Below are 21,081 nucleotides of genomic sequence, written 5' to 3'. Positions count from 1 at the left end.
CATATGAGCATAGATTAATCTGTTGTTCATTCATAAAGGCTCCGTAACAATGAGGTAAAAAATCCAATTCAAGGACAAATTTTGGACAAATATCTGTAACGCATTTACACATAATAATGCTACTCCGCTGTATGGGATGTAATGCAAGTATTTTTTTAAAATAAGTCAACATCACAATTTGGGATTTTGACGTCCTACCATGGGTTTTAAAGAAATTATATAAATTCTTGTGATACTTTATGCAGGTAAAGCTCACACGCGCCGATATGTCAATTGAATTTCGTTTACTGCGATGATGCTTGTCCAATTAGGATTCGCCAACCGGAGGTGTCCTGTCTGCACCGGCTCATCAGTCAGACCAGACTGAAGCAGCTGCAGTGTGGAGCTCTACACCTATGCCGCTGCAGATGCATGTTCGAGGCTACTACTACTCCCATCCAAATTAAAACCTCCCTTCGAGAAAAAACGCATGTGGTTTCCCCCTCCTGCTTTTCAAAACCGCAATGAAGGAATTAATTCGCTTGTTCTGAAGTCTCGCAGCTCGTAGAAATGAAGTCTCTTCTCACTTTTCCCCGCCTCGACTGAAGATCAGAGACACCGGACCTGCCGTTTCTTAATTCCTAAAGAACAATAGAAAGAAAAAAAAAACACCATTATTACTTATTTCTTCTCAGCCTGGACACTGCAGCTCGAACATATGGATAATAACGCTGCAAATTCGGAGAAATCTCACCTGATCCACGAGAAGAATGCGAAGATGTATTCTCTGAAACTGCAAAGGTGGGACACATGTCACGTTACAGACAAAATGCAGATGCATGTAGAATGATGCTGGATGTGGGATTTGGTATGTGATTTAAAAAAAAAATGTGCGTAAAAATGGAAAAGAAATAACGCGTAAAACTATTAGGTTATGTCAAGTTTACAGAAAGTGTCACAAAGGAGACAGCATGTGTTTTTTTTAATTGCATTTTTTATTTTGACTGTGCGCGTGTGTGTGTATGTGTGTGTCAGCAGTTTGAGGTGTAAAAGTTCCCATATTGCACATCTGCAGGGAAATTCCCCTGTTGGTGCGTGTGAGGTTCACGGAGCCGCGGTGGGAGCAGGCGTTACTGGGGTGCATGATAAGCAGGCGGCCGCTCTAGCGGGCTGTTTTATGTCAATGAACAAATTCATTTCCATGCTTGACTTGTTCCTGGACAGCCTGTGACAAATGACCCCGGGGGCCAGTTCACTGAGCAATGCTAAAAACTCATCATCTGTCATTAGGGAGGCTTGCAGCAGCTCCTGCACGGACGGAAAATCCACGAGATTATCCGTGTAGGTGTTTGTACCTGTAGGAGTAGCCACAGAAAAAGGCCTAAATGGGTTCATTTCTGGAGCAAATGTTATGCGAGGACGTTGAGAAAGAGGTAAAAATGAAGATCTTTTGCCTGAATAGGCATAAAAAAAAATCAAATAAAAACACAGTAGCTGTTCTCCAGATTCGTTTTAAAGGCCTGTCTCAAAGGTTGTTTAAAATAAATAGGGCTGAGAAGCAAAATTAAATAAATAAAAATGACAAAATCCCGGTTCACTTTAGTCGCAGTTACGCACAATTAAAAAATGTGTTTTGTTCAGATCTGGCAAAAAAAAAAAAAAAAAAAAAAAGCATTTGTGCGTCTTTCTCTGCAAGATCAGACCCACGGCTGCGTTATTTTGCAGCAGATCGCACTTCGGGTCCCGCAGAGACCCACCTGGTGCTTTTCTAACATGGAAACAGGTGGATTTTAACATCGGGGAAGTCATTTAGAGTAAAGTCGCTCAAGCTTCTCACTTCTATTAATATCAATGCACAGTTACTCAATCTGCGCATTTTATGGCATAAAACGAATGTAGCCAAGGCCTCTCAATGCGTCTGCGTCCAAACATCAAATCAATAAGTGTCTGAAGCACAGATAATGGACTGCAGGAGGTGATCAACTCTTTCACGCCTCCAAAGCTGCAGTTTTTGCGCATGAAAAATCCCGTTTGAGGGACTAAAAAAAAAAAACACATAAAACAAAAACGCTCCAGGAATAACATGAAGCGAGGGGCCGTGCACGTTGTGCTGTGCGCTTATTCCCAAGTGTGTGAGTATAAGAGAGATACGTGCATATGGCACCGCATTTGGGATTTCATGCACCATTTGCATCGCGCGCGCGCGTGTGTGTGTTTACTGTGTCATCTTTAACATTTTTTCCCCAGATGGCAGAAAAGTGCTCTGTGAGGAGGTGGCATCGCTCCCTGTTCACATGTAGAGCTAAATATATACACAGTAATTATGAAGAGAAACAATTCATGTGAGAATATACATATTTTGTAAAACAATCTAATGCATTTAAAACAAACTTTGACGTTGGCCCTTTAGAATACACACACTGGATATACACATTTTATATATCTATGATTGGCTTTAATAATGGGATATTAATAATTCATTGACTCATACACTTTATAGATCAGTTATTAGCAATTCACAAGAACTGTGTGTTTGCTGGGTTGTGAGCAGGAGCTGTTACCATTGATGTCAACTTTGATAAATTTTTCAGGAAAAAAAAAACTAAAGAAAAAAACAATGAATTTTTGTTTGACTAAACATTTTGGTTTCGAATGATATGAACCAGAGAAAAACAAATAATCCTCAGAGGTATGAAGATTAGTTGATTATCAGAGTAATTCAGAGTAATTCAGTAGCATCAAAACCAAACCAATGTGTGACGTCCAGCATCCAGAACAGTTTGTAGAACCTTATATTGGAATCACTGAAACACCAAATCTCCCAAATCTCATTGGGAAATGTAAAAAATATATATATAAAAAAGGATAAAAGCTTCTTCTTTGCACCTGCAAAGTAGATCATGTGGATACAATCAGGCCATTTTGTTACAGATAAAACAATGAAACCGTGACCAACAGAGACAACAGCGTTTTTATGAGCTAAACATACAAATCTCAAGCGATAATGAGCAAAACAACGTTACCAATTTAAAGATACAGAAAACGTGTTTATAAAGCATCAGCCATGGAGATCGAGGCTACACTTGGACTAATGTACAGAACATTATTACGTTTTTATTAGTTCTTATGATTTCAGCCAGCTGTATTTGCCAAGGCCTTTTTTTTTTTTTTTGGATCATTTACTCCTTCATAATTGTGATATTTCTGACAGCACTTGAAGGCAGCATACTTGGCTGAGGTTTAATGGGAGTCTGGCAGAGAAAGCTGTTACTGCTGCAGCTTCCAGAAACTCCTCTGATAATAAACAGTGAAGCCACTCTGGCTCTAAATGGACTTGGTGACCAGCCTGGTCTCTGGTGGCTCACAACTTGTAGAGTAATATAGTGCAGATGAGCATAACGTAATGCTTCAGCTGTGTTAATGCTTCTTTAGTTCACATAAAGAAAATATAAAAAAGATGGTCTATATAAGGGAACGTACAGATGGATGGCACATTAAATCGAAAACCCGGAGTAAATAAGGGGAGAAATAACAATTTCCAGAAAAGTTGGGACACGGCGTAAAATGTAAATTAAAAAGAATGCAACGATTTGCAAATCATTTCAAACATTTTAATTGCAAATAATACAAGGACAAATGCTAAAACTGATCAATTTAATTGTTATTAGAAACAAATCTTAATTTTGAATTTGATGCCAGCAGCATGTCTCAAGTTAAGAGCATGTTTACCAGCGTGTTGCATCTCCCTTTTTCATGAACACCTACTTTAACTCTCAAATTAAAATGGGCCCATGTTCTGGCTTGATAAAGGGTTTTAGCTGCTCAACAATCCAGGATTCTCATTTTGTCCCATTATGCGCCAAATGTTTTCAGAGGGCAGCAGGTCAGTCCAGCAACCCACACTCTTTTACTGTGGAGCCATGTTTGTCTGATACTGTTTGAGCAGGATGTGGTTTGGCACTGTGATTAAAAATGGGAGGGTGACTCGGAGGAGGAGACTCGTGCCAAATCAATGTGCGGAAAACAAAGGCACAAGCCGAAAGCCGCTGGTATGAACTGTAGACGATGAAATGTTAAAATGCGTTGCGACTTCATGCTAGCAAACATTCTCAAAGTGCTGAGCTCTGTAGTTCTGTTGCCATAGTTTGGGTCCACTCATTGCAAAGTTGCTCCTCAGATGAAGCATTTCTATCCTGAAGGCAGTGGTCACTTCCAGAATGAGAATGCATTGGACTCATGGGCGACTGAATGGCTTGGCAAGTATAAGAACAATGGGAATCATATGCAGTGGTCCTTGCATTCACCAGATCTCAGCGCAGGCAAACGCAGATGGGACGTTTTGGACAGGTGGTGGCTCTTTACCCCCATCAGCAAAATTGTTTTGTACGTTACAGAAGTGAATCCACACAAACGGTAAAACACAAAGAGAGTTGCATCAGTAAGAGAGAGAAAAAAAAAGGACACCAGACTGAGCCAGTAGTAACAATTGGACTATTCACACAAAACATAGGTTGTTGTCGAGACCACAGTGATCACATTCACTCTGCCCAATAAGATTGTTTGGTTTTATTAGAACTGGGCTGAACAAACTATAGGACGTAACATATTCATTGTGCGTCTGCGCCTCAGGAGGTGGAGGGGTCGCCCACCAATCCCACTGTTGGAGAATGAATCCCCATCCCCTCCCGCCCGTATGTCAGAGTGTCCTTGGGCAAGACACCCAACCCCGAAATTGCTCCTGGTTGAGTCAGGCCAACGCCTCGCAGCTGCTGCCAGTGGTGTGTGAATGCGTGTGTGAACTGGCGAAGGAGCAGCAACTGGGCACCAATGAAGAAGGAAAGTGCTGGGTACAGTCAGAACACACGGACTGATCACCGACATACAACACAAAATTGCAGTTTAATCTGATTATCATGCCACACAAATGTGGAAAGCGGAATAAGATTACAGTCGTCACCGACTGGTCCGTTGAAGCAAGTGGAGCAACTCCCTCGAAAGACAAAGCGTCGTGCACTTCAGCTCTGCAGCAGTTTTATCTCTGCAGGCATCGTTATATCAGCTACAAAAAATATTGGATGGCTTTCAATAAAGCAGAATGCAGCGGTAATTAAATGCTCAGTGGCTACTTTTTCCTTCAGCAGACAGCTCTTTTGAGGCCTTTTCATATCACATCATTTCACAGATCACTGAACCTTCCCTCAGGTCTCTCGGCTCCGCTGACGCCAAGTGTCAGCGAAGGGGCCTGTGCACACTGCACACCTGCCCTGTGGGGTATTGACCAACAAAATGAACTCGGTTCCAAAATGAAATCTAATATTCCTAATATTTTGAGGACCGAGCATCTGTTCGGTGCTGCCGCTTTGCCAAAGGAAAGTCACACTGAAGCCGAGGCAGCGATTTGTTGATTCACTGCGTAATGAAGGACTTGACATGAGGTGCATGTTGCAGGTTCTGTTGCAGGACAGAACCTCAGAATAAAAAAACACATTGGAATTTGGAAACTGGTTGGAAGAGGTTCCTGTTACCAAACCTTAGACAGGAGGAACCCGACTTAATTTCAGTGCTACACTCAGTAACAAACGATAAACGGGTTCTGCTAATTTAGCTGCTTTACGTCTTGTTGTTCCTGGGGTGTGTTGGTTTATAAACTGGCCAAAGGACAACAGGTAAAAATAACGTGACCACGAGATGTTGACTACAGTAATACAAAATCACTATAAATTACAAATATATATTGTATAAGGCATAAAAAAAACAAGCAAAAGTATTTACCACGTGAAGTTGGGTTTTACATGGAAATTCATCTTCTTTTTTTTTGCCCACTGATATCAAACCAACTTTGTTCATTAAGCAGCTGTGCAGGGCAAACAAAGAACGCAGTACTTACATGACATCAGACGAACCTTCTTATGTCCAATTAGCGGAGATTTAAAAGCCCTGCTGGGGTATTTTACAACCCCAGCGGGTGGGGACCCTCGGCAGAAAGCTCGCATAGAGTCTTGAGGACTCTGAGCCAAGTAGCCACTGATTCAGTTGCATTGCTGAGCGACCACATCACCTCCACTGTGCTGCGGGACATCAGCATTACACCGAATGAAATAGTACAAGCAAATACATTTGACTAATGTGTTACAAGCACAGAAATCATTTTAAAAAAGAGTCACATACTTTTACAGGATACTGCAGATCTGGCAGGACAGTAAACACAATGATGTAACAACTGGGTCACACAAATCAACACAAACAATGAAATATTAGATATTATCTAACTTATCTGTGGCAAGAGTCGGGGGTGTGTGTATATACATTACAATATGATCAGATCTACATCTAAGTCACACTTATGAACAAAAACAATCTACAGTAAATCACAAATTACGGAAAAACGATGGAAGCACAAAAATGAACCCAAAGGTGAAACGGCATCAATAAAAGCTAGTTGGATTCTGCAAAACAAGATTTGATGTGTTGGCTGCAGCTACTTTAACAGTTTGGTATTGATGTGAAGCGTCTGCTAACTATGGCTCACAGAAAATGTATCTTCATAAAAAGGGAAAATCTGAGAGAAACCGTGAGAGATTTATGCTAATAGTTGTTACAGGAGCTTGTGGGTCACACACTGAGTGTTACATCTCGTTTCCGCCCTCTGAGTTATTCTCACGTATTAATCCCGTGATGCATCCAGTGTTTGCTGCTGATTACCAGGTCTGGGCTACGTTTAATGATTTATTGCTTAGGATTTTTTCTTTAAATATACACAGATTCACACATGTGCAGGAACTTTAAAAAATATGTCGGGAAACCAATAGGAACAAATACCAAATATGTCAACTGTATTTTACAGAATGTGATTTAAAGCGCGTTTAAAATCTTAAATATAACTTCATCAACTCCACAGATGTTGTACGTGTAATGTTTGTGAATCTCCACAAACATCACGTGTGCTTTTGTGGATTTCGCCTCCATTGCCTGTTTTTGGGTGGATTCATGCTCACATTCATAACATTACCCACAAGGCTCCAAAGCTCCCGTCTGTGTGTACGTGTTGTATGTATGAAGGCTATTTGTGTGTGTGTGTGTGTGAGATAAAGGATAATCATGGTACAATGCAATCTCCTATGTGAAGTGTGTAACATTAAGTGTGTGTGTGTGTGTGGTTATCTCAACTGAGCCCAAATTAGTTTTTTTCCACCTCATTAGACAAACCATCGCAGCTGTCCCTCACCAAGAACAGCAACCTGGGCGTGTGTGTGTGTGTGTGTGTGTGTGTGTGATGAAAATGGAGGAGTCAGCATTTTGTTTTGTTCTCATGGTTTAAATCCAGCTGTATGTTGGTAGTGTGAATATTTACTGTACCTAAGTGTGTGTATGACCACGGGCAACCACATCCTCATAACCTCCTTTAATTCCCCTGTAGGCTGATTTATGGCACATCCCCTGCAGCATATGCTCGTAGGAATAGTGTCTGTACTACTACCAGTAGTGAAAGTGGAGAAAGCTCATAGCTGATCTGGTCTGATTGTCAAAGAAATAAATGCACTAAGTAGCATCTTTGGCTGAGATGTGACGTCTGTGTAGAAGTGCAGTAACTAAAACTGTCACGTGGAGCGAATGTATGCGAGTAAAAGCAGAAATATAGGAGCAGATGAAAACATAAGAGGAGGAAACCGTAGCATCCCTCTTGTAAATGCATGAAACAAAGAGAAAGTACTTATTTTTAATTACATCATCCCGTTGGGTCATTTTTCTGCCCGTGGCTTCATGGCGTCTGAGCACCGCCATCTTTTGTGTTCTAATATTTGCATGAATACTGTGGATGGAAACACGCTGTTCCCACGCAGATGTTCGGGAATTTCTGCTCATTCAGACGGACGCGGGATTTTGAAGTGTGTGTGGGGGATGGGAGACAAACTGGGGCCTTAATTCCTCTTAGTGTTGTTTTCACACACTTTTGTTCAGTGTGTTGTTAGAGGCAGCTGGACAGTAGCTAATGATAATGAATTTCTGAAAGAAAAAGCTGCACACACACACACACACACACACACTCCTCACTGTCAGCATTAATGGAGTTCAGCTAGTTCTTTCTACGATGACCCTTCCCCCCATTTGACCACTTAACTGAACACTGGAAGCAGCTTTGTCAGGTTTCCACTTTGTGTCCCACCGTCGCTCGTCCGAATGATACTGTGCTCTGCTGCAACATTTACTCACAAAATCAATTCTCTCTACAACACCTTTACTGTGATCAAACACTTGTGTGCCAACACGTCTCGACAGAAGTCGAATCTGATGTGTGGCAGCCTCATACCAGGCCGGAAGCCGGAGTGTAACCACCGGGCAGATCATAAAAACGCTACATCACATTCAGTCTGTGCGATCGGCATTTAGCAAAGATTAGAGATTATTTGTTTCCATAAGTGTTTGGGTGAAGAAATAAGAACAGAGTCACTGTAAAGTCAACCACTCACACGAATATCCGTGCAAGTGCGTGTTACACGGATGAAAAGCCTCCAGGCTGATTTCCTGAGAGACAAAATTAAAGCAAAAACACATTTAAAGCTGTGAGCCCACACTGATAACTGAAGGCCAACTTTTCCCATCTGGATGATGAAACTAATAGACGGTGGCATGGTGCTGCATAGAAAGGGTTATAAAGTGAGTGAGACGTGCTCCCATCCCATTAAAATAAGGAAGTCCTGCGTTTTTTAAACAAACTTCAAATGGAACGAATGGACTTTATCTTTATTAACACATTACTGACAAACCTGCTCTGTATCTCATCTCAGCTCCTTTCCAGACTCCAAAGACCAGTATCCCGACTTCCCATTTAAGAACGGCAACATGGCCAGCGCCATCGAGCTGAAGCGACCCGTCGGTGCCCACTGTCACGGCGCCAAGGCACCGGCGCACGAGGAGAGCGCCGACAAGCTGCTGGCCAGGAAGAAACTCTACATCGCCTCGGCCGTGTGCCTCGTGTTCATGATTGGCGAGGTCATAGGTAAATGGCTACAGGGTCAAACCTGCAGAATCACAGAGAACAAGATCAGTTTCATTCTTAATCAAAACATCACTATGGCGAATATCTATATACATCTATATCATGTAAAAACAGTGGCACAATTTTTATCATCATAGCTCTGAATCTCACCACAATTAATTTGAAATGATGTGTGCTAACCTATAGGTCCTGAACAAAGGTATTTGATTAACATAATCCTGCATGACATCATTAGTTTTTATTCTTGGTTGCAAATCTTTAATTAAATGTCTTTAGTCCAACATCTGGAACATATAGACATCACCAGATGGTGGGTCTCTCCTCCAGTGATACTCTGCCAGGACTTTACTGCAACTGTCTTCAAGTTCCCGCATGTCTTGGGGATATTTTTTAAGTAAGTCGTGTGCTCAGATTCTGGTTAGATGAATGACTAGACTTGAGTTTAGATATTAAACACCCAAAACGAGAAGAGTGCACACGTGTGCCGGGGATAAAACAGCAAATACAAACGCTAAAGAAGTGGTAGAAGAGCACCGGGCTTGATGTTCTGGGTCCCCGGACGATAGGACAGGACAAAATGAGACCACGAGAAAAAAAAGTGACCAACGAGACTGGATTGAGGCGCCTGGTGGGTTTCTGTGATCGGTCCAGACCAGAAAAGGCTGCACTAACCTGACCACTGCCCAACGAGATCTTTCCAGGGGGAAGCACAAAACTGTGAAACTCCTACTTTTCGGCTATGACACAGAGCTGATTCTCCAGCAACGGTAACATCACAGCCCTGACATGCTGCTGCTGCTCCTCTAGGTTTCTGGAATATATTAAAATCTCATCCGGCTGCACAAAGTGTCTTTACCTGTAACTGCTTAGGTAATCTCTCCATCTCTAAGCCTTTATGACAAATTTAATATGTCATTAGTCATTTGAGATCCTGCAGGGACTTTATCATGTTGATAACAAAAAAAAAAAAGGACATTTTAAAAATAACATGCTTTGAAGCATGGAATAAGAGATGTCCGCCAGATGTGTCCTCGTTATGGACTAGTTGGCTCAGTTTTTCTGACCTCAATCTGTTCACATACTTTTAAAAATGGTTTGCATGTCACCTTCACAATAAACAGAATGTGAAGGATTTTGTGAAGTGAAAATACGTTTTGACCTGCCGATTCGTTTTGCGCTAGTATTATATATAAGTATATAGTACTATATAAGTATGGTAGCTGCTTGACCTGTTTTATTTGCCTTGAAATAGTAAAGACAGATGCAGGTAAAGTCTGAGAGTGACTTCCTGCTCAGCCCTTTCTCTCCATGTCAGCAGGTTTTCTAAATTTTGCTTCCTTATGACACAGTAGCTTCTGTGTTTGCTTACTTAAAAATACTTAACTTAAAAATAGTAGAAAATGTAAGTAATTACTTGTGTCAACTGTGTAATTGAGTAATCGATCAATTTTTGCATTTTTCAGCGATACCCAACAGTTGTAAAGTTTCTGCCGGCACAGTTCAACAGTGCCACATGGTTATTTCCTGATTTCCCACAGGAGGCTACCTGGCCCACAGTCTGGCCATCATGACGGACGCGGCCCACCTCCTCACAGATTTTGGCAGCATGATGGTGAGCCTGTTCTCCCTGTGGATCTCTTCCAGACCGCCCACCAAAACCATGAACTTTGGCTGGCACAGATCAGGTAAGGACCAACCATCACGAACAAGTCTACATCTTCATCTCTACAGTGCTGCTGCTTTTACTTAATGTCAGATTGGGTTTGATGACAGGTGTGGAAGAAGTGTGACAAAGACCAGCTACTCGTGGAGAATCTGTGTGAATGAGTTATAAGCCAGGGGCCCGTTTCACTGCCTTTCTAACAAGCCAGCTACAATTTTCAACCTGAATTTTTTTATTTGTTTCACTCCCAATCAAAACCGATGCTACACAGCATTTGCAACCCACGTGCAAACATGCAACAGTCCTGCATGGCTCAAAAATGTATTAATATGACAAATGTATTTGTTCAAATACCTTTTATTTATGCAACACATCAGCAAAATGTAGTTACAAGTGCATAGAAAAATATACACTACATAGTAGAAGAGATAAGAATGAAAGAGCTACATAAAAAATCTCTGTCCTGAGAAAATCTGAATCTGTGGTTGATCTGCACTTGTTGCATTTCTAAACTGCAGTTGCATCCTTTATAAAAATGTATTACAATTCAATGTGTTCGTTCACAGGGTTAATGCAGCTTTACATTTATGCTGCATATTGTTCACTTCTTAGTGTGGGTCTTTATCTAATGTTGTAAGATGCTGAGGTTATACCCTATGGAAAGTGCTGGGTAAAATTCCTGCCTCTCTTCCCTGCAGAGATCCTCGGGGCATTCATCTCAGTCATGTCCATCTGGATCGTCACGGGCGCTCTGGTCTATTTAGCCATCGAGAGGATCGTACGCAACGACTATGAGATTGATGGCCATGTAATGTTAGTCACCTCCGGGTGTGCGGTCATCGTGAACATTATGTGAGTGGTGTGTTAATGGGTTTAACGGAGTACATTAAAAGTGGTGTGTGGGTCTTGTTTCAAAAGCCTGTTGCTATAAAACTTCAGCGAATGTGGGGCTGAACTTATGTACTGGCTCCGTTTAACATCACCCTATTCATTATTTAACCACATGTGAAATGTCATAAGCCTGGATTTGTGTAAAACTGACATTACAATGAGCTCTTGAAACTTTTTAGTTTCTTTTCTGTTTATTTGTTACAGCTCAGAAAGAGATTGGCCACATTAAGTTTATTTTTTTCAATCATCTTGAAATCCCGAGATAAGTTGTTTCCCCATGTTGAGTGCTTCCTTTTTCACTAGTGATTTTCTAATATTAATCCATTGGTAAAATAGTGGATGTAAAGTGTTTCGTGAACTAAGACGAACGTGCCTCCGTGTCTCTGCAGAATGGCCTACATCCTGCATCACTCGACCACGTTCCACGCTCACGGCAGCGGTTATCACCAGATTGATGAGGACGGCCAGAGTCCCGTCACTCAGGGCCACAGCCACACGCTCCTCAGCGGCCACGGCAACACCAGCATCCGCGCCGCCTTCATCCACGTGGTCGGAGACCTGCTGCAGAGCATCGGCGTCATGGTGGCAGCTACCATCATCTACTTTCGGGTCAGATATAGGTCACATTCATGTTAGGGTGAGACCAAAATGTCAGTTTGGCCCTTTAAAGTAATGAAGTATAATCCACTCATCTAATTCCTATGTATAATATAATTTTTTTAAATTCCTGTTATTAAATATTCAGTTTTAATAGACATTCAATTATATTCAACTCTATTGTGCTCAAGAGTCAGAAGAAAGCATGAATGCTTTAAATTATTCTCTGTCCTGTTTGCTATGGATGAATGGGTTAAACATTTCTTTCATGATGCAAGATGGTCCTTCTCCTGCCCTGAGCGTTTCAGTGGCTTTGGGAAGCACCATCTGATGTCTCTTTGTAAAGTTGCCATAATCTGGTTTTCTCTCTTTCAGCCCGAGTACAAAGTGGCAGATCCAATCTGTACATTCCTTTTTTCTGTCTTTGTCCTCTGCACCACCGTCACCATCCTCAGAGATGTCTTCAGGATATTAATGGAAGGTACCTGAGCTAAACAGCAACAGTCGTACTCAAACATGCTCGTTAGCAGAGAGTTAGACAAAAACCGAGATTTTACTCTCCAGGCTGCGTCCAATGGGATCAGTCTTCTCTGTGGATTAGCGTGAATAAAGAAAATGAAAGCATTGTTCAAAACCATTTTCCTATACACAGCGATGGTTACTTTGCCTGCAGCTGTGCTCAACCTGTCAAGTTTTGACCTCAACTGACAAGGTCAGCATCACACGATACTAATGGCCGTCATGTGCATTCACGAGTTAGTTCGGAGCATTATTTTAGTGTAAGGAAGACGTCAATCTGCATCCACTTGCTTCAGAGTGAGTACGGTCAGAAAGTAGCAGCAGGATGTTGCTAAACTCTAAGCTTTTTTAATACAGCAGTGAACAATTTTTCATTTATGTAGAGAACAAGGGCACAGAGAGTCACGTCCTCGGGATGGACTATGAGTTTTGGGACGTAAGCACATCAGTGAACTTCCTCGACACGACCCTCCTGAAAGCAACACTCACCGTTGACAGAACGAGGACTGTGATGCCAAGAAGCAACACGGTGAAGCCGAGATGACACATGGCTGCAGTTTCTCTTTCAGGAACTGTTCAATTGTTCATATTGGATTTGTTCAAATTATTAACAGTGGTGTCACTTGCACAAAATGACAACGCAGCCAATCGTGACAGAATAAATGTGACATTAAACAGTTACAGCGACGCCTTCACTGATTTTGAATTTGCATCTTTTGGTCCTAATTTGAATAGTACATGTACACAAATGCCTTTGACTTCCCTATATTAAAACATCTCTCTACTTCTAGCTGAAAAATGCCTCCAGATGCTCCCACAGATGACATCATCTGAACTCCTGTTGATGAAAAACTCCAGCAGGTGATGTCATCTGGACACGTGTTTCAGCTAGACGCAGAGGAATAGAGGGAACTAGACAGTGACGTGTAAAAGCATTCATGTACCTTTAAAACCTAAACTAAAGCCACAGAAAGAAAGATGAGACCTGGTGATGCTGCCCTTTACGGTGAAGTAAGGAAAAACCATAAAGGTTAGCAGTGAGTTATTGTCTGAAGAACTGTCCATAATTAAGTTTTTCAGGAATCACAGGCCACAGTGTGCAACATTTTCCTCATAGAAACTGGCCCCATCACTTATCTTCACAACTAATTAGAGAAGGGAAATGATTTTTTGCTTCATTGTTCTGTAACACTGTCATGCATTGAAGACTCATAAAGACGCCCACTTGAAAGGCTGTGTAGTGTGTGGCGGAGCGTAAAGAGTGAGGCAAAGCTGTTTCACAGCAGGTAGAGGTTGGCGGAGCAGAGAGGACTGATGTGGAGTCTCACAAGCTTAAGCTGCACACTGTAACTTAAAGGTAACATGCCTTTGGGGGCAGACTGAGTGCAAGCTGAGGCAACACGCTCAAATTAACACACAGGTGGAAGGACATTGTATGAACGCGTGGCCTGCTGTTTTTCAGGGTCTCCTAAGGGGATAGAGTTCAACTCTGTGAAGGAGGTGCTGCTATCTGTGAAAGCTGTGAAGTCCATGCACTGTCTGCACCTGTGGGCCCTGACCCTGGGCCAAGCACTGGTCTCAGTTCACCTGGCCATAGGTAAGCACACCAACAGAATACACCACATTCACCTTTAAAGCTTAGAACGACGTTCACGTAACCTGTAGGGTCGTTGGGCCTTGTTGTTGTCGCCGGTCAGCACTGAAACTGACCAGTAAGGAACGAAAGCAACCTGTGGTAAAATAACATCACACGCATAATTCAGTTGGACAACTGAGACCTGACAAATCTTAACAATAAGGGCATTGGGGGTCTTTTACCGTTTGAACAACATGTAGATTTATGGACACAGATTTCAGCTCCAACCAACCTGTATCTGATAGAAATTTCAAATGTATATTATGCTGAAATTACAATAAGATTCTGGAGCCATCAGCCGTATCATTACCATCTACATCCTCCACATTCTAAAGCCTGAGCATTAATTTCACGCCAGTTGAATTCTCCATTTCAATCACACTTTCTAGCTGCACTAAGTTCTCATGTTTCACTAAACAGATGTAAAGCAAAGTAGGGAAGGGCAGAGGAGCAGCGTCTCATAGTCACTGTGTGCTTTTCTGCTTCTTCCAGAGGAGGGCGCTGATCCTCAGTCTGTGCTGCAGGAGGCCACCGATCTGCTCAACACCAAGTTTGGTTTCTACAGCGTCACCATCCAGGTCGAGTGCTACACTGAAGACATGAGCCACTGCTCCTACTGCCAAGACCCAAGTGACTGATGCTGATACTGATGCTGATACTGGACTGCACGCAACGGGACATGGAACAGGCTCAGGCACGTTTTCATTTGCTCCAGGTGGACTGGACTCGTGTTAAAGGAGGAGAATGAGTTTTTGGTAGATTGTTGCATTCCCACTATGCCGCCCCCAAAAAAACGTGACTGCAAAGACATCCATGTGTTGGTAGTGTAGTCATGATGCTGGAGGTCCATACTAACATGGAACATGCCAACAAAGCCTTGGAGTTTGCTCCAAAAATGGGTGTGGTGTTCTCCAGTCCATGATGTTGCATGTTTCTTTTGTTTTAACCAAAAACTGGTGCGATTCCACTGTACGGATCATGGCTGATATGTCTCTGGACAGTTTGCCAAAATGTTGGTCCTGTTTTTAGAAAACCAATATGCCACATAGCTAAACTGCTTCTTTATCCAAACGTCTGTACTGTATGATGGTGATGAGGGTTCTCAGTCATCCAGGTGGGGCTTTCGTCTGTAGACTTTGAGTCCTGTCAACTGGACTTTCTTCCTGGTTGGAAACGTTATTCTTCTTTTGCAAGTAGCAGCTAGGGGACCCAGTTACAACCTCCACGGTGGTCCTCAGTGGCCTACATAGGCTCCTTAGCTAGACAAGGTTGTTGGGATGTAATGATCCCAACTTCCAGCACCGTTCATCCCCCTAGAAGGGATCGTTAGATGTGGGCTCACATTTAGGATGACATTTTGTGTGTCGAGCATTGACGAGCTGAGCTGAATAGCCGCTCAGAGTGGTTTCCCTTATGGACGGGGAGCACTGCTGACTCCACATGCTGAACTGGCTGAAAAGCTGCAAACATCAGTTCAACTAGTGTCAACGGTGCAGGAAGCGCCGCAAAAACTAGAGCGACAGATGATCACCGATGGCCCAACGTTGGGTCGACCGACAGCTTAGTGGGTCACGTCCCTAAGGAGGCGAAGACAGAATAAAATTTAAGCCAAGGCCTAAAATACCAGTATCAGTTTTAGTTTATTAAATATTCAACTTAAGTAATGAACATGTTGGTTTGTTTGTTTGTCTGTTCCAGTGCTTCCTGTCAAACGCTGCCCGCTTTGTTATATTTCATAGAAATTTAGGACACTGCCAGATAACCAGACACATCCAACTCGGAAAAACCTTAGGACAGCTTTAAACTACTGCTATTTCCACATCTGTGATAAGGCTGCTGGACTCCTAACAATAGAATGACACATCAAATAATGGGTAGCCCACAACGTTTAGCACGGAGCCCTTAAAGAGACACATGGATGACTTTGATGTCTGTTCTTTCAGCACTAACTCTTCTAGTTGGCCCGTCTACCAGATTCTCACTCTACAGTCCACTGTCAAGTTTGTTCCATTGACCTGCTTTTCCACTAAAGGTCGAAAGGAAGCCATTTGATGACACAATCTACTGCATGAAATTTGTAATAACTTCCCCAAAGAGGAGCTTAAACTTTAGCCATCAACATTAGACGACTGGCTGATGGTGATTTAATAGTTTTATCAATGCAACTTATTAGTTCAGTTAGTAAAAAAAAAAAAAAAGATATTTCCAAACCTGTGGACACGTGAAAATAATACTGTGTATGGAAAAACCAAGACCCAAAAAGGGGCAGAAGGTTGGGATGTGGTAAAATGAGTCCTGGTCTTGACCTCTTACTCTGAACCCACAGTGGCTTGCAGCAGTATTCATACCACATTTTGTCACGTTACAACCACAAAGGTAGATGAATTTTATTGGGATTTTATGTGACAGACCAACACAAAGTGGAACATAATTGTGAAGTGAAAGGAAAATGAAAAATGATTTTCAAAAAAGTGTTTACAAATAAATACCTGAAAAGTGTGACGTGCAGTTGTATTCAGGCCCCGAGTCCACACTTTGTAGAGTTATGTCCTGCTGTAATTACAGCCGCAAGTATTTTGTCTCTACCAGCTTTGCACATCCAGAGAATGAAATTTTTGCCCGTTCTTCTTTGCAAAATAGCTCAAGCTCAGTCAGATTGGACGGTGAGCGTCTGTGAACAGCAGTTTTCAAGTCTACAATTGGATTTCAGTCTGGAGTTTGACTGGGTCATTCTAACACAAAAACAGGCTTTGGTCTAAACCAGTCCATTGTAGCTCTGGCTGTATGTTTAGGGTCGTTGTCCTGCTGGAAGGTGAACCTCCTTCCCAGTTTCAGGTCTTTTGCAGACTTTAACAGGTTTTCTTCACGCTGGATTTGGCTCCATCCCTCTTCCCATAATCTCTGACCAGCTTCCCTGTCCCTGCTGAAGAAAAGCATCTTCACAACATGATGCTGTCACCACCACGTTTGACGGTGGGGATGGTGTGTTCAGGGTGATGTGCAGTTTTAGGTTTCCACCGTGCATAGGGTTTTGCATTTAGGCCAAAAATTGTTGTCCGGTGGGCAGATTCTCCAACCTGAGCTGTGGATCTCTGCAGCTCCTCCGGAGTTACCATGGGCCCCTTGGCTGCTTCTCTGATTAATGTTCTCCTCTCCCGGCCTGTCAGTTTAGGTGCACGACCACGTCTTGGTAGGTTTGCAGTTGGGCCACACTCTTTCCATTCTCGGATGATAGATTGTACAGTGCTCAATGAGATGTTCAAAGCTTGGGATGTTTTTTTATAACCCAATCCTGCTTTAAACTTCTCCACAACTTTATCCCTGACCTGTCTGCTGTGTTCCTTGGATTTCATGATGCTGTTTGTTCACTAATGTTCTCTAACAAACCTCTGAAGGCTTCACAGAACAGCTGCATTTATACTGAGGTAAAATTACACTCAGGTGGACTTATTACTAATTAGGTGACTTCTGAAAACAATTGGTTCCACTGGGTTTTAGTTAGTGGTGTCAGAGTAAAGGGGGCTGAGTACAAATGCACGCCACATTTTTTAGATATGTATTTGTAAAAATCTTTAAAAACATTTTGAATTTTCCCTTCACTTCATAAGAACGCACCACTTTGTGTTGGTCTATAATATAAAATCCCAATAAATCACACTTTCAATTGTGGTTGTCACATGAAAAACACGAAAAAATTTCAAGGGGCATGAATTTCTTTTGCAAGGAACTGTAAAACTTCCAGCATTCTGGTCTGTCCTAGTCCTCCCTTTAAACATTATGATGTACTATGCCTCATCATAATATGCTGGCTCAAATGTCTGTTATGTTATTCGGGAATTATCAAAGTCTACTGTATTTAATTTTATATTATCACATCCTGCCAAAGATTTTAGCACAAGTGGATGAGTTGAGATCAGTGGGACATGTTTCATAGTGTTGCAGACATTGTCTTCAGTGTGTTCCTCAGTGAGCAGAGTTGGCCTAATAGTGGGCACATTGTTGATATGGACGGAAGAGAAGGAAAACGATAACTGTCAGGCTGAAAAAGCATTCACTGTCACCTCTGAGCAGGCATTCGGGTCTGAGGGCAACAATGATTTAGTCCTGCAGTCGGACAATTCGTTTTTAGCTTCATGCTGTTATCTGTCTTGTCTTTGCTCCTGCAGCTTCAGTGATGCCCATCAATCTACTATATGTCTCTCTGTTCTCTGAGCTTTCACCCATGCATCCATCCAGCCGTCCACTGGCTTGATACGGCATTTAGGGTGCTAAAGTCCAACATGGAAGTCTGCAGTGTTGTCGGCTACTTGTTTAGAATATTAAGGCAAATATGGTTTAATTTCCATCTGGAGCATAAGTGTGATTTTGTATTTCGCATCTCGTTTAGCAGTAGGATGTACTTTTCCACCTATGCAGATGTTGGAAGGAGCATGAGGTTCAGCGTCCTGCTTGCCGGAGATTTTTGGACGGAAGGAGCCAAGGACTCAATGTCAAGTTTAGTCAACTAAATTCTTTTCCCCCATTAAACATCAACAAATCATTAGAAATCACCGTTAGTTATTCGATTGCCACAGTAAATGACACCAGATAAAGTCTAAAGCTTCCTGAATTCAGCAAGGCTCCATCACTGTGGAAGCAAAAATACAATATGCTCAAAAATTTCAATTACAAATGTTCTAGTATAAGTGGAAATTCAGTGCTGAAGTTGACTTTAGTGGAAAGAACCATCTCTTTAACCCAAACAACATGGTTCACCCTCTCGGGACCTATTAGGTCCATAGCAGATGTAATGGCAGTTTGGTGAATAGCTGGGGGAGGAACCAGAGGTTGCAATGGACAGAATAGGACCTGGAATACGCCCAGAAGATTTAATGGCCAAACAGTTCCGTACTTTTCTATGTTGGGCTGATTGCAGTATTTAAAGTAAAGATCATTAAATAATCGAAAATCAATCAGAGAAATTCTTCCTCGGAGGACAATGATTAAAGCAATTTTCACGCAGATAATTTCCGTAATCATAAATTAATCCCAGGGGGAGCCGGTATATGGCTTTCACAACATTGGATCTATTCAATTTCCTTATTTGTACTTTCCTATTGTACGTTCGACAACGACCCTCTTTTGGGGAGCTGCAATATGCTCTGTAGAAACTGATGGCAAACAGATATTGACACATTTTTTTATTGATTGTGGTTCTAAAGGGAGGAAAACAGTGCGTCTGGCATAATGAGGATTCTACCTCTGGAGAACCATAAATACCTAAAGCAGGTTCCAAGGAACCTCAGACAGTTTTAGGCAGGAAACCTTTTTTCTCATGTCACACCATAAGCAGCCAGTGAGCCAGTTGACATTGCCTGTAATGTTTTGCGGACTCTATAAAGCGTTGATGTTGATAGTTGCTTTAAAAGAAAGAATAATCGTACATTGTAGTTGACATCCACTCTGATCCACATCCTTGCATGGTTGTTAGCTGTTACTCAATATCATGTACAGTAAGACGTTTCCTGTTCAACTGCCAATTACAAAACGTTTAAACACTATGTTGAAGTTGAATCAAAGATAAAAATATCTTCTTTAAAAAAAAAATCTATATTTTCACTAATTTTTAAGAATATCCTGTATATTTAAATAGATTTTGCTTTTTAAAACACAAATTCAGAATATATATATGTATGGACCCAACAGCTTTGAAGACTAACGTTGAATGTAACGATGACCAACGCATTTCACTGTACTAGTTTTGATATGTGCGCACTGGAGTCGTGCTCTACACGGTGCATCGTTAAACTGGAGACAAAGTCTTTTTCCAGTTCATTCATTCATTCCAGTCTGTTTGAGTGCTCTGTATTGTGCTGTTGTTGTCTGTAACGAAAATACTTTGTGTTACTGGTGTAAATATGTCAAATATTGTGTATTTTCTGTGTATGATTTTGTGTATACATATGTAAATACGTTTACGTATCTTCCTTGTATAATCCGTCTTTTAAAAAGTCCTACTTGTCTGTGTTCTAGTGATGTGGCATCGATTCCACTTGGCAAATCTGTGATGTCGGATTTTTAAGTGTGGCAACTTTTCTTTTTTTGTATAGTGAAATAAAAAGATTGCAGCTGATGAAAAGAGGCGGGTTTGTTTTAACGTCCTTTGAGGTTATACAGCTGGTCACATGTTGGGTCCAAAAGTTTGCATCCCCCTCATTTGATATGGTATTGAGCTGGTACAAAAATTGTTTCATCACAAATTAATCATTCCCTAATTATAAACTAAGTTAATTTTAATTTATCAAGGGGGCTGCAATATAATAATATAATTCTCAGAAATGTACTGTCACTTCCTCCATTTCTTTTACTTTCGTAAAAAAATGTGTGTACTAGCTGTATATGTTAATATTGCGTAAGGTGTTAGTGTAAGTTTGTATCCCGTTTCACTGAAAACTAAACCCTAAACACAACCTAATATTAATGCACAATAAGCCAGTACACGTTATCAACCCAAATGGTCAGGGAGGGAATTTAAAAAACAAACAAAAAAAAGAAGTTAACTTTGATTTTTAATAGAGGATCATTTATACTAGCTCAATGAATAATAATGATTTTTGCCATTTCAAAATAAGAGGATGCAAACTTTTGCACCCAACTGGCGTTAGTTAGCTTTAAAGCTGAAGATGAGCCAGTCTAGCTGGTTTAGTGTATTAGTATTTAATATTAGTGTAAAATAATAATAATAATAATAATAAAAAAATAAAGTCATGATTATTCTAAAGCTGCATCGTTACCAATCAGTAGACATTTAATTTGTTG

The 21,081-nt window shown here is 41.5% G+C and overlaps 1 protein-coding gene across 1 annotated transcript; it reads left to right on the top strand.

Annotated features, from left to right (window-relative positions):
- Positions 1–5: 5 nt before the first annotated feature.
- On the top strand, positions 6–20,395 carry slc30a2 (solute carrier family 30 member 2). The gene is made up of 8 exons (XM_067481914.1): positions 6–780; positions 8,766–8,977; positions 10,516–10,662; positions 11,339–11,492; positions 11,921–12,140; positions 12,504–12,609; positions 14,110–14,244; positions 14,776–20,395. The coding sequence occupies exons 1-8, from the start codon at positions 698–700 to the stop codon at positions 14,919–14,921; spliced, it is 1,203 nt and encodes a 400-aa protein (XP_067338015.1). The 5' UTR covers positions 6–697; the 3' UTR covers positions 14,922–20,395.
- Positions 20,396–21,081: the final 686 nt, after the last annotated feature.

Source organism: Channa argus, chromosome 17, assembly GCF_033026475.1.
Source record: "Channa argus isolate prfri chromosome 17, Channa argus male v1.0, whole genome shotgun sequence".
In the NCBI taxonomy this organism is placed as follows: Eukaryota; Metazoa; Chordata; class Actinopteri; order Anabantiformes; family Channidae; genus Channa; species Channa argus.
Note: the sequence above shows the minus strand (reverse complement) of the source record. Positions and strands in the feature narration are given on the sequence as shown.